General features: G+C 64.4%; 2 protein-coding genes across 3 annotated transcripts; both read right to left on the bottom strand.

The window, feature by feature from the left end:
• Window positions 1-16: 16 nt before the first annotated feature.
• On the bottom strand, window positions 17-4,706 carry SASH3 (SAM and SH3 domain containing 3). Of its 2 annotated transcripts, none has more exons than XM_040084148.1 (8): window positions 4,608-4,706; window positions 2,364-2,456; window positions 2,000-2,149; window positions 1,770-1,920; window positions 1,548-1,696; window positions 1,218-1,424; window positions 788-938; window positions 17-709 (listed from the first exon to the last, which is right to left on the bottom strand). In XM_040084148.1, exons 1-8 carry the CDS (start codon window positions 4,659-4,661, stop codon window positions 522-524), a joined length of 1,143 nt encoding a protein of 380 aa, XP_039940082.1. In that variant the 5' UTR covers window positions 4,662-4,706; the 3' UTR covers window positions 17-521. The 2 variants fall into 2 exon arrangements, with proteins under 2 accessions (XP_039940082.1, XP_039940083.1); XM_040084149.1 differs by having other exon boundaries at window positions 17-706.
• Window positions 4,707-5,454: 748 nt separating this feature from the next.
• Window positions 5,455-10,923, bottom strand: XPNPEP2 (X-prolyl aminopeptidase 2). Its single transcript, XM_040083723.1, has 21 exons — window positions 10,878-10,923; window positions 10,208-10,281; window positions 10,009-10,119; window positions 9,866-9,929; window positions 9,585-9,689; window positions 9,376-9,462; window positions 9,129-9,275; window positions 8,919-9,020; window positions 8,725-8,806; window positions 8,167-8,362; window positions 7,945-8,034; window positions 7,733-7,842; window positions 7,570-7,647; window positions 7,425-7,496; window positions 7,259-7,319; window positions 7,003-7,072; window positions 6,789-6,893; window positions 6,396-6,455; window positions 6,158-6,234; window positions 5,943-6,041; window positions 5,455-5,655 (listed from the first exon to the last, which is right to left on the bottom strand). The coding sequence occupies exons 1-21, from the start codon at window positions 10,921-10,923 to the stop codon at window positions 5,455-5,457; spliced, it is 2,037 nt and encodes a 678-aa protein (XP_039939657.1).
• Window positions 10,924-12,245: the final 1,322 nt, after the last annotated feature.

Here is a 12,245-nt window from a genome sequence, read left to right as displayed (position 1 = left end):
AATTTAATTGGTTTCAAAATGGCTGAGCTGTAGCCCCCTGCATGTCTGTGCTGCCCTAAGCCAGCTGCCTCTTCGCCCTTCCCTGTGCGTTCCGGGACTCTCCATCTCACACTTGCAGGGTGGTGTCTTAGCTGTGTTATTTGCATCTTGCTGTCCCCCACGGCAGGTGAGGGGAGGGTCTCTGTGTGTCCCTGCCGAGAAGTGACAGTGTCCTGGGCAGGCTTCAGTTGCCTGCAGACACGGCTTCCATCCCCAGCTCCCTTCCTGAGCCTGCTGGCCAACCTGGGAAAAGCAGCCAATGCCTGTGGTGTCTTGGCAGGGAGCGCGGTGCTCCGGCGTGCCCAGAGTCCCTGCCTCAGGGCAGTGCTGCCAGGCAGTGCCATGCAAAATGTCCCGGTGCAGGGGCCGAGCCAGGCCCCGAGGTGCCACCGCTGGTGCTCCCCTGTCCCCTACCAGCAGCCATCCTCTCCAGTCCAGCCCCACTACCAGGGCCAGAGCGGGAAGTGGCAGTGCCAGCAGCTTCAGGGGGATTCTGCCATAGAGAGAGCCCCCAGCTGCTCCTCGGGACCCCCCAGCTCGGCCTCCTCCCGGCTGCCGTCCAGGGTCTCTGATCCCTCGAAGCAGCCGGAGTCCCGTGGAATGTCTCCTTTGGGCTCTGAGGGCGATGGCAGGGCTTCGGAGGTGTCACCATCCTCTGGCTCGCTGGCTGCTGGGAGAGGGGCCTGAGTTAGTGGTGCTGCTGGCGTGCCCAGGCAGGGCTCTCTCACCCCCTCCCCAGGAGTATTACTGTCATAGTCCAGGAGGAGCTCAGCGGCTGTCAGCAGCTTGGCACGGTGCTGGGGGTCCGTGATGTGCAATTCGTTCAGGTGCGTCTCCCGCAGCTCCTTGAAGTCCTCCAGGGTCTGGTACCCGTTCAGCAGGAGGGTGGGGATGTGTTCCTGGGTGGGGGGCATGGGCAGGGGTGAGCGAGTTTGGGTGGCTTCCCTGGCTACCCCTGACCCCCAGTGCTGGCCTGTGGCCCCCCCTCCAGTGAGTTCATGGTGGGCACCTGCCCCCACATTGTCCAGAAATGCCCCATGTGTCCTTTCTGTTCCCCTGGGGTGCTTGGTGGAAGGACCCACACAGGAGGGGGATAGTGAAGGGGAGAGGGGTTGGTCCCACTGCTGGCACCCTGCTCCTGTGCTGGGTGCTGTTTCCCCACGGCCCCTGCTCCTCACCTGCAGGTTTATGCGCTCCAGCAGCTCATGGAGGGTCTTGGGCTTCAGGCGCTTGTTCCGGCTGGAGCCCCGGCTCCTGCGGGCAGGGACCGTCTCCTCGGGGATCACATCTACGTAGATGAACTTGAAGGAGCCCACCCTGTTGTTGAGCAGCCCGGTCCAGGTGCCCACAGGTGGCTTCTCAATGATGCTGATGATGTCCCCTTTCTAGGCCAAGGGACATGGGATGGTGGTGGGTGCAGGCTTGGGCACAGCCAGGGAACACCCTCAGCTCAGGGGGTCCCCAGCCAGCCTCCCTCCCTCGCCAGGGCCGCAGCGGCAGAGGCTCACCCGCAGCTTCAGGGAGTCCTTGTCATAGGGGCTGGGGGTGAAGTCAGTGTGGACGCGGGCCCGGCCACAGAAGGGGCCAGTGTAGGCTGGGACGGTCTCCTCCAGCTGCCGGCTGTCCCCGGGATCACCAGGGCTGGGAATGTTGCTGCCTGCAGAGAGGAGGGGGTCAGGATGTGCCTGGCTGGGGACGTGGGGTCTGCGTCCGGTCGGGGCTGGCCTCACCACTGGACATCTGGCGTCCGAGGGCTGGGCGCCCGTCCTCCTCCTCCTCCAGCTCCAGGTAAGACAGGGGCACCTTGTCATGTCTCTGCTCTTCCAAGCTGCTGGCTGGGGACAGGGGGCATGGGGACCCCTCCTCCACCACCTCTCCCTGCTGCGGGTAGCAGGGTCAGGCTGAGGGAAGGGGAGCTGTCCCTCGCTCACCTGTCCGTGTCCCCACACGTCCCACTCACCTTCCCCTCGGCCAGCGCTCTCACAGCCATCCTGCCCGTCTTGCGGTTCATGGTGCGGGAGATGACTGCCCGCCACTTCCTGCCCAGCTTTGTCCCGCTGCTCCGCACGGCCTCCTCAGGACTGGCGCTGCTGGGATCATCCTCAGGGATCTGCCAGAGGATGAAGAGTGAAGGCAGGGACCCCCACCACGGGCAAGCCTCAGCAGGGTCACACAGGGCTGTGAGATCCCAGATCCCACCAGTGTTGGCACCCTGGGGCTGCTCCATGACATGTGGGCCACTGGTAAGACCAGCCAGCCCTGAAATGGGCTGTTCCTGGGGGAGCAGGATGTGTCCAGGGGTGCTGCAGGTGCTGGGAACTCACATTCTCCTCCAGGTTGAACTCCTCGCTTGACACGGGGGAGCTGACCTTGGACTTGCTGAAGTCCTTGAAGCTGCTGGAACGCTGTAGGGAAAGCTGGGAGCAGGAGCAGAGGTGTGAGGGGCAAGATGGAAAGGTGGGAGATGGGCTTCCTCCTGCATCACCTGCCCCAGCTCCTCTCCGCCCTTTGGGCTCCTCTGTCCATCCCAGGCTGATGCCAGTGCTGTGAAGAGTTTTTTGCTCTCTTCCATGTGCCATGAACTGCCCAGAACTGGGGTGTGGGGAGCTCTTGGTGCCTGTGCAGTTGCTTGGCACAGTATTCCCAGGGCACGGGTGATTTGGTGTGGAGCCTGGCACTGCCATGCTGGGAGGAGCACGTGGGGGGACACATGTCTCTGCAGTGCTGCAACTCATGTCACCACAGGTGGGCAGGCAGTGAAGGGCAGGTACATCAGAGCAGCCAAGTCCCTGCTGCTACCCACAGGGTTAGCTCCAGGACTGAAAACTTTCCATGTTTTCCACCCGTGAGTGTCACCCCATAGCCCAGAGAGCATACCCCCAGCATCACCAGCTGGCTTGGTGCCACCTTCATGCCTAAGCCATCAAAGCTGGTTTTGAATCTCAGTCTTGGTGCACCTCTCCGACTCTGACCCTTTCAGTCTTTCCTGTGCCCCCTGCCTGCCTTCCTCTCCATGGCCTCAGGTGTCTGTCTCACATGGAGGGGTTTCTCCATGCCGGGAATGTCCTTGGTGCCAGCACAGCCACATGGTCCCAGGTGTCCCTCATCCCTGGATGGCAACACCAGCGTGCTCGCACACTGGGGCACGGTGAGCTCAACTGCCACCGCCAGCACTCTCGAGGCCCTCAGAGCACACACCACAGTGCATGCTCTGCCACCACCACAACCAGGGATTTCCATTCTCAAGCAGCTCTGTCAGCTCCTGTGGTAGCCAAGGCCCTGCCCAGCCCAGCACAGCCTGGCCCTGCGCTGTCCTCTCTTTATTCTCCTCCTCATTGGCTCCACCAAGTATCCCTGAGCGCTTGGTTTTGCCATTCCTTGCAGAAGGCTGGCTCACAATGCAATGCCCAGCTGCACACCCGTTGTGGCTTTAGGCCAGCTCCAGGAGCATCTGTGCAGAGGAGATGCTGGCTTTTGTCCTGCCCCCAACCCAGTGCCCTGAATCCGCCAGATCCAGGTCCACTGAACCCCCCAGGGCTTCACTGCTGAGATAAAACAGCTCTGAGATAGAGCTGCCCTGGGGCCGGAGTAGCCATGGAGAGCCTCGCAGTGGGATGTGAGTCAGGGGGGCCGGGCTCTCCCGGAGCAGGGCAGGAGAGGGAAGTGAGAGTGGCTGCGGCTGGGCAAGGGCAGGGGATGCCCACTGAGACTGGCTGGGCTGGATGGGCCACCCCAGCGCAGGGAGGGGGACTTCACCCAGATTTCCTGTGGGAGCTTGGCAGCACGGAGGAGCTGTCATGGCAGGGTGTGTGCCTGTCATGGGCAGGACCCCACCACGGGGCACTGTCCCTGCTCCCCACGGTGACTTGCTGATGCTGACACCAATCCAGCAAAGCTTGGCAAGAGCTGAAGTGCCAGCTGGTGCAACACCTGGGCGGGGGACGAGGAGCCAGTTTTGGCCCCCATTGGTGACTTCAGCCTTCAGCCCAGGGTGGCACACGGCCATGCCACGCAGGGGGCTCTCGAGAGGCCGTGACACTGGTGCTCCTGTGGCTCCCACCTCGCAGCAGTGCTGCTGGAGGAAGCGGCTGATGCACGTGACAGAGCTGCAGCCTCAACCGCAGCACCTTGCTGAGCAAGAGAGCTGCACCCCGCCACCGCAGCCATGGCCCCCCCAGGAAATGACAGGCGTCCGCCCACGCCTGAGGAGGCCGTGGGGGGGTGGGGAGGGCACAGCCTCCCCCAGCAGAGCCCCGGGGGTCCCACCGGCACCTGATTGATCCCAGGCGCCGTGCATCCCAGCCACACATCCCAACAGGATGGAAGCCTGGAAGAGCGGGAGCTGGACCAGGCCAGGACCACGCTCTGGCAAGGCCCCAGTGGCTGGTGGCAGCAGCGACAAACTGATGGCAGGGCAGCTGCCGTGCTGTCCCAGCCCCCGGGGCCCTGCCCCAGCGCCCAGCACCAGCCCTCCCGCTCTACATCCCACGGCAGCCCAGGGTGGGACAGCTCCGGACGTGCCGGGAGATCTGCGGCGCTGCGGGCACCTGGATGCCGCCAGCACTCACCTTCCTGTGCCCCGGCTCCTTGTCCCCGGCGTTGGAAGGCTTGCGGCGCAGCATGGCGCTGGGGCCGGCGGCGAGGGCGCAGCGGCCGGCAGGGACGAGCGCGACCCGCGGCACCGGCACCGAGCCGGAGCGCACAGGAAGCCGGCGGTCACATGAGAGGCGCTTGCAGCCGTGCTCGGGGCGGCCGGCGAAGCGCGGGCTGGGGCAGGAGGAAGGAAACCCTCCACCGAGCTGCTGCCCTGCCCGGGGCCCCTGGGCGGAGGCGGTGTCTGCGCCCTGACACCTCTCGGCCGTGCCGCCCCTCGGCGATGCTGTCCCTTCGCCCTCTGCACTTGGGCATCGCGTGTTCCCCCACGCGAAAGGGGACGGTGCCCAACCCCTCTGTCCTGCCCGCCTCTCTGCCTGCTCATCCTACTGGGATATGATGGCCCACGCTTGGCCTGGGGTGTCCGCTGCATCCACGGGTCCTCCCGGCTCGGCATCACACCCAGGTGGGACGTGCTCACGGTCACCCCACTGCTGGCGCCCGCGGGGACATCCCTGATTGGGCTGGCTGCCCCCCGTCTTCTCATCGCCATCTTTTGCCCCAGAATTAGAATCTGCCCAAATCCATCTCCTTGCTATCGGCACAGGCAGGGTCACAGGAGTGGGGTTGGGGCCAGACTTCAGCCCTAACTCGCCGGCGAGGCAGTGTGCAGCATATCGGGCACAGCAGGGCACAGCAGGGCCTGCCTCGCTCATGTTTAATCACAGATGAACAAATAGAATACACCAAAAAGAAAAAGAAGGGAGGGCAAGGGAGGATCCGGCCGTGGTGGGAGGGGGTGGTGGAGCCATGGGTGCAGGGTCAGACCCCCAGCCCGCTGAGCAGCACCGAGAGCAGCGAGGTGAGGGCCAGCGTGCTCGCAGCGGCAGTGCCGGCGCTGCTCACCGGGAAGGGCTCGGTGTTCTCCTGCAGCCAGGCGTACGCCTCCTCCAGCTGCTGCCGCCGCAGCTCCGGCCCCACGCGCGCCCGGATCCGCTCGTAGTACGAGTTCAGGTAGCGGATCTGCAGCCAGGCACCACAGAGAGCTGCGGGGCGCGGGGGTGGCCTGGATGCTGCCCCCCGCACCCCCACCCCCGCTTTTGGCCTTCCCCGTCCAGCTGCTCCACACCCCTACCACTGGCCCCACCTGCAGAGCTCATTGCCCCTCTTCATCCATGCATCCATCATTGCTCTGTCCTCATTTACCCACTCCAAGCTCTGGTCCTGGTTTTTTGCTGCATCCACCCCCTAAGCCCCTGTGCTGACCTCGCATCCCTGCTCCGCTCCCCATCCCAAGCACACTCCTGTACCTGCTCCGGGGACAAGAGGCTGAGGTCGATGAGGTTGCGGTCATAGGGCACCAGGGACACCACCTCGAAGGTCAGAAAAGGCGACTCCCCGCTCTGGTGCTGCCACAGAGAGGTGTCTTTGGGTGTCCCCTACCCCCTTGGAGCTGCCCCCACCCCTGACTCAATGCAGGCCCCCGCAGTATGCCACCCCTGTCACCCCATCCCCGTTGTCCTACCTCAGTCTGTGCCTCCACCACGAGGGCGACATCCTCAATGCGGATCCCGAACTCGCCATCCTGGTAATACCCAGGCTCTGAGGGCCAGGAACACAGCTGGTGAGCCCCCAACCTCAGAGGCTCCCCCAGCCCACCCTGGTGGGGCTGGATCTGGGCCCTGAGTGGGGCTGAGAGCTGACAGCTCTGTGCCCGGGGTTGTCCCAGAGAGCTGGGCTGCCAGTCGGGTGCTGGGACATACCGATGGAGGTGAACATGCCGGCCGCCAGTGGCACATTGTTGGACTGGAAACCCACAGGCCCTGCAGGGACATGGGTGGGTTAGAGCTCTGGGGATGGCATGTGCTGCAGGGACACCCCAGCAAGGACCACAGAGCCGCCAAGGGCAGGGCTATGGGGCCGCCACGGCAAGGACCGCTACAAGGACAGGAATCATCCCATTAAGGACATTGGGACCACCTCAGCAAGGATCATGGGACCACCCTGGCAAAGACCACAAGGCGTTGCAAGCAGGGACTCCCCTGCCCCTTATAGAGGCTCTGCTGGGTGATGAGAACCCCCCAGTGAACTCCTGTCCTTGTCCCTGTCCCCGTAGCTCAGCCCACATGCCCAGCACCAGTGCTGGTGGCACCTACACTCGTGGACTGAGAGGAAGTTGCCAATGCCATGGCCGGTCCCATGGCCATAGTTGAGTCCAGCATCCCAGAGCGCCCGGCGGGCGAAGGACTCCACCGTTCTCCCTGGGGAATGAAGAGATGGGATGGGGGCCAAGGAGACTACAAGGCCCCCCCCTTTGCCCTCCTGCTCCCTGTGCCAGGGGTTCTGTGCAGGGTGGGGTTTGGCACCCACCTGCTGTGTTGGATGGGAAGACGAGGCGGGAGAGGTCAATGTTGCCCATCAGCACACGGGTGTAGGCTTCCTGTAGGGCATGGCAGGGGCTGACTGTGGTGGTACCCAGACACCCACCCCTGCACATCCAGCCCTGGCTAGGACTGTGGTGCTGAGTGCCACAGGGAGTGCTGGGCGGTGCAGGGGGCTGCTGGACACCTCAGGGGCGCCGTGGGCAGTGCAGGAGGATGTTGGTTGACATGGGAGGGGCTGGTACCTTCTGGAACGGGGTGGGCTCACCCCAGTGCACTGTGCGAGTGATGTCTGTTGTCCCGTCCCTGCAAAGGGGGGGTCATGAATGGGGCTGATACAGCCCCAGCGCTGGCTTTGGGGGCCCCTGGATGTGGGGCTGTGGTGGGGGGTTTCTGTTCAAAGCTACGCACAGATATTGCCCTCCGGTGTCAAAGAGGTACATCTCTCTTGCAGACAGTGTCCGGCTGCTCCCATTGGAGGGGCTGCGAGGGGAGGAGGGTCAGAGCCCTCTCCCGGCTGCCCCCTGCCCCCCGCCCGCCGCCGCCCCAGCCATACCTGTAGTGAGCCAGCGCTGCATTAAGCCCGCTGGCCGAGATGGACTGGAAGCTGGGCCCACGGCTGTACTTCTGTGCCCTGGAAGGTAGCGGGGTGGAAGGGGGGAGTTGGGGGTCTCCGGCTGCCCTTCACTGGGCATGGCAGGCCTGGGGGCAGCACTGACCAGCGAAGTGCATCGATGTGCTGAGCCCCCGAAAACTCATCCACCTGCCCCTGCAGGACTGTCTTCTCCAACCACAGCAGGTACTGGATGACAGCCACCGCGTCCCGGACCTGGGGGTGCCCGGTGGCAGCGGGGAGGGGGCATCAGCACCCTGCTTCCTCCGGTCTCCCCCTCCTTCTGCAGGAGACTCTGGGGAGGGGGACGGCCCTTACATGGGCAGCTTGCATCATCTCCTGCTCGTGGGCGTTTTTCACAGCCTTGACCATCATGACAGGCGAGTAGTTCTCCTCCAGCAGCTTCTCCTGTGAGGAGAGGCAGGAGGTGACATAGCTACCTGGTCCCCTCAAGCCCCAGGGGCGGCCACAACGCGGTGACACGCGGCCGTCCCCGAGCCTGCGGGACCCACGCGCCCCATGGCCAGGCTCGGTGCCCACCTGGGGAAAAATGCTGTAGAGGCCGTAGGTGGTGTACTCGGTGCCCAGCCACACGGTGACGTTGCCCTGGGCGTAGCGGCGCAGGTGGGCGCTCACCTGCCCGTACTCCCGCAGCTCCACGCACAGCGGCCCCGGGCAGCCCGAGAGCAGCGACTCCCGCGCCGCCGCCGAGAGCCGGGACTCCTCCACGAACAGGCTGCGGACGGAGCGGGATGGGGGGGCACAGACCGAGTAGTCGCCTTCTGCCTTTGGTCGCCCCAAGCCCGGCCGCGCCAGCAGAGAGGAGGGACCGGGGGGGCTCAGAGGGGATGCGGGGCTGGGAATGGGAGCCCAGCCTGTGAGGAAAGGCGGCGTGCCGTGCCCGGAGTGGGGGGACGGACTGGGAAAGATGTGTGGCTCGGGACAGTCAGCGGGGCTGTGCATGGCAGGATGTGGTGGCTCTGGGGATAAGGGGAACGGGGCTGAGAGGAGGGGCGCTGGATCGGGAAAAGAAGGGTGGAAGGAGGGTGGGTGATGAGCACCCTCCATGCCCTGTGCCCACAGGGACGTGCTGCCCACCTTATGGTCGTGTCGGTCAGGAGGGTGTAGGAGTAGAAGACGGGGTTGTAGGGGATGTCATCTCCGCGGAGGTTGAAGAGCCCTGCCAGGAATGAGACCTCTGCACCAGAGACCGCCACTGCCCTCCCACCCCCAGGGTTCGAGCCCACCGCCCCTGCCTGCCATGGCCCCACCACATCACCGTGGGTACTCACAGGCCGTCTCCTCCAGCCCTGACAGCAACACGGCTGTGGGGCGCCGCACGTGCTGCTCCATCCGCTGCCGGATCCCAGCCACCTTCTCCTGCCAGCTGCTCCCTGCGAGTCCGGCGAGCGGTCGGCTCAGTGCAGGGACCACTGCGGCCTCAGGCTGGGGGCGCCGTGGGTGAGCGCCCACCCAGCAGCTGCGGGAGGCTGGGGTCAGACCTGTGAACTCTGCTGGGAGGCTGTAGATCTCGCTGGAGGAGGGGGAGGGTCTCTGGTCACCCCATGCCTGGTCCACAAGGTTGGTCTCGAGGGGGAGCAGGGTCCGGCCGGAGCCGTGCAGAGCCCGGCGGTAGCTGTTCCAGGTGTCTGGGGGGTGAGCAGCCCGCAGATTTGGGTTCCTGGTAAATCTGAACCCAGGGGCCGCCCTCCTGTGGGCAGGGTGACCCCCAGAGTCAGCCAGCCCTACCGATGGAGAAGAGGAAGGGGTCCAAACTGACGTTCCCCTCTGCAGGAACCGCCTTCAGGATCCACATCCCGACGGACTCGATCGAGGCTGCAGGAGAGAGCTGGGTGGCACCACGAGTTGCCAGCATGCGTCCCAGCCCATGCTGAGCCCAGAGGAGGCTGTGGCAGGGGCTGGGGGGGTCAATAGCCCCCCACTGTGTCCCCACTGACTTGTCCTCTGCAGCTCCCAGTTGCAGTCCAGCTCCCGCTCCGCCTGGGTCCAGTAGCGGCTGTCAGTCCACAGCGCAGCCTTGTCCTGCGTCACCACCGCGGTGCCTGGGACGGCGAGGGGAGCTCAGGGATCACTTTTGCTCCCTCCCTGCAGCCGGCAGGGGCTCCCAGGGGCTCAGGGAGCGGGACCATGCCGTGCGCATGGATCCCCAGGAATGCGGACCAGCAGGCAGGTGTCGGCCCCCCGAGCAGCGATCTGAGGGTTTGGGGGATGCCCTCACCTGCAGAGCCGGTGAAACCAGTGAGCCAGCCCAGCCGGGCGTCCCGCTCGGAGATGTACTCGCTCTGGAGCAGGAATGGAGCCGTGAGAGGTGGCTGCGGGCAGGGAGCGGGTCCCCCGGGGCGCGGGGGACTCCCGCCTTACCATGTGGGCATCCGTGGAGGGCACGATGTAGGCGTGGATGCCGTGCGTCCGCATGATGCCCCGCAGCACGGCCAGACGCGCCGTCGTGTTGGTGGCCGTCGGTGGCAGGTACTGGTGACAAGGGAAGACGTGCTGGGACTGGGGGGAACCCCACGCCGGAGGTGTCAGGAGCACGGAGGGGGAGCAAGGCGGGGCTCACCGGTGGGTCCGCGGAGCAATCCCGAATGTCATCCCTGGTGGAAGGAACCTGCGGCGCCCGCCCTGCAGCGCAGCCTGTGGGCACGGCGACACCCGGGAGCTTCAGGTTGCAGACTGGGGGCCAGCTGTCTCCAGCCCGGAACGGCACCGGGCAGCTGTGACCCTCGTCCCCAGCCCCAAACAGCAGCCAGCCCAGCTTTGGGGCTTTTTGCAAAACCCAGTGTTTTTAGCCCCAGAAACAGTGGATGAAAACCAACGTCATTCCCTGGTCCAAGAGGAGGTAAATCTCCCGGTGCCTGCGGTACAGTGGGATCGTGACGGGGAGCAGCTGATGCCCAGCACGGGGCACGGAGGGGCTGGCAGGAGCGTGCCTGGAGCATCCCAGCCTGAGGAACTGGCTGACGGCGGGGCCGTGTCCAGCTGGACCCGACCTCTCCCCGGGGCTGCTTGGGCACGGGGTCCCACCACGGGGCCCCACCACGGGGTCCCTGGGTTCTCCATCACCAGCTGGCACCGGGCTTCTCACTTCGGGCCAAAGGCACACACTCTGGCTCCTACCCCGGGCTGGACCCACCCCTGCTTCGCCCAGAGCTGCGGCTGGGACATCCCAGCTTCCCTGGGGTCCCAGATGTGCCGTCCCACCCCAGCGCCCCGCCCACCCTCTGTCATACCCTGGAGCAGGAGGGCCCAGGCTGCGATCCAGAGCGGGGGGCGCATGGCTGCCTGGCCGTGAGCGACGGGGCACCAAGGGGGCACCGTGCGTGACAGGTCCCTCCTCCTGTGCCTTTGCCCCAGGGGCAGAGGGATGCGGAGTGGGAGGGACGAGGCACCAGCAGATTCAGGGCGTGGGGAGCAGGGTTTGTTGGCCCTTTAAAAAGTGAATTCTGCTGCTAAATAAAAGCAAACAGCAAAATCAGCACAAAGTCCAAAGATCCTGCAGGAGCAGAACTGGAAGCATGCCAGCTAAGCCTGGCACTACCTGATGGCCAGGGAGAGGTCAGGGAAAAGCTTTGCTCACTGGGGAACCCCTGGGTTCTGGATCTATGGAGAGCTGATATGGGATCTATGGGGTGAGGACCAGATGCCCCCCAAGCCAATCAACCTCTGAAACCATCCCTCCTCCTCCACAGGACACAGAGTGTTGCAGGTGGGCTCTAGCCCCTGTCCAGTGCTCAGGAGCAGCAGCCTCTGCTGGGGCTGCGCAGGGACCTGTGCTCCATGGGAGGATCCTGCTGGGATGCACCCTTTGTCCTGCCAAGCCCATCAGCTCCGCACCTCCGTTCCTCTGCCTTGCTAAAACCTCATTATCCTCATCCTAAGGAGCCTTGACCCCGAGGCCTGTCACTTTGATTGCACAGGTACTTCCTCCAGCAGCTTTAATGGCTCTGGTTGTGGAGAGGAAGGCTGGGAGAGGGGCAGACCTGCTGCCACAGGTGCTGGAGGTGTCCATCCCCCACACAGACACAGATCTCCAGGGATGAATGCGTGTCCCCACCCAGGACAGGTCATGGAGTTGCAGATTGATTTGGTCTGCAAAGGACATTAGAGATCCTCTAGTTTTGACCCCCTGCCATGGGCAGGGACAGCTTCCACTATCCCAGGTGGCTCCAAGCCCCTTCCAGCCTGGCCTTGGACACTTCCAGGGATGAGGCAGCCACAGCTGCTCTGGGCACCCTGTGCTAGAGCCTCACCACCCTCATAGGGAAGAATTTCCTTCCTGTATCTAATCCACACCAACCCTCTTTAACTTAAAATCACCCCACCTTGATCTGTTGCAATGGGCCCTGCCAAAAATCTTGTCATCACAGACTCACCTTCCCACCCACCCAGGCTTCCCAGAGCACTCCCAACAGGATCATTGTTCATCACAACCCATGAAGACCTTTGGGATGTGACCCCCTCTTCCTGGGCCTGGGGTCCCTGCACCCCACAGGCTTGGCCTCACGGCTGGAAAATGCTGGGTCTGTGTGGGGACCACGAACCCTCTGAGCTGCTGCCTCTATCCAGTGGCACTTCATGGCCCGTTGGGCAGACAGGTG

Source organism: Hirundo rustica, chromosome 21 (assembly GCF_015227805.2).
Source record: "Hirundo rustica isolate bHirRus1 chromosome 21, bHirRus1.pri.v3, whole genome shotgun sequence".
Taxonomy (NCBI): Eukaryota; Metazoa; Chordata; class Aves; order Passeriformes; family Hirundinidae; genus Hirundo; species Hirundo rustica.
Note: the sequence above shows the minus strand (reverse complement) of the source record. Positions and strands in the feature narration are given on the sequence as shown.

What these genes read in the sequence shown, in the direction of transcription:
- XPNPEP2 (XM_040083723.1), bottom strand. Translation starts at nt 10,923, where the DNA reads ATGCGCCCCCCGCTCTGGATCGCAGCCTGGGCCCTCCTGCTCCAGG. An exon ending in TGGTGGAGGCACAGACTGAG is followed by an intron (nt 6,042 to 6,157) that starts GTAGGACAACGG and finishes TCTCTGTGGCAG; the next exon opens with CACCAGAGCGGGGAGTCGCC. An exon ending in GCCTCTTGTCCCCGGAGCAG is followed by an intron (nt 5,656 to 5,942) that starts GTACAGGAGTGT and finishes GCCTGGCTGCAG; the next exon opens with ATCCGCTACCTGAACTCGTA.
- SASH3 (XM_040084148.1), bottom strand. Translation starts at nt 4,661, where the DNA reads ATGCTGCGCCGCAAGCCTTCCAACGCCGGGGACAAGGAGCCGGGGCAC. An exon ending in TGGAGCGCATAAACCTGCAG is followed by an intron (nt 939 to 1,217) that starts GTGAGGAGCAGG and finishes CCCCCCACCCAG; the next exon opens with GAACACATCCCCACCCTCCT. An exon ending in GCTCCTCCTGGACTATGACA is followed by an intron (nt 710 to 787) that starts GTAATACTCCTG and finishes CCCCTCTCCCAG; the next exon opens with CAGCCAGCGAGCCAGAGGAT.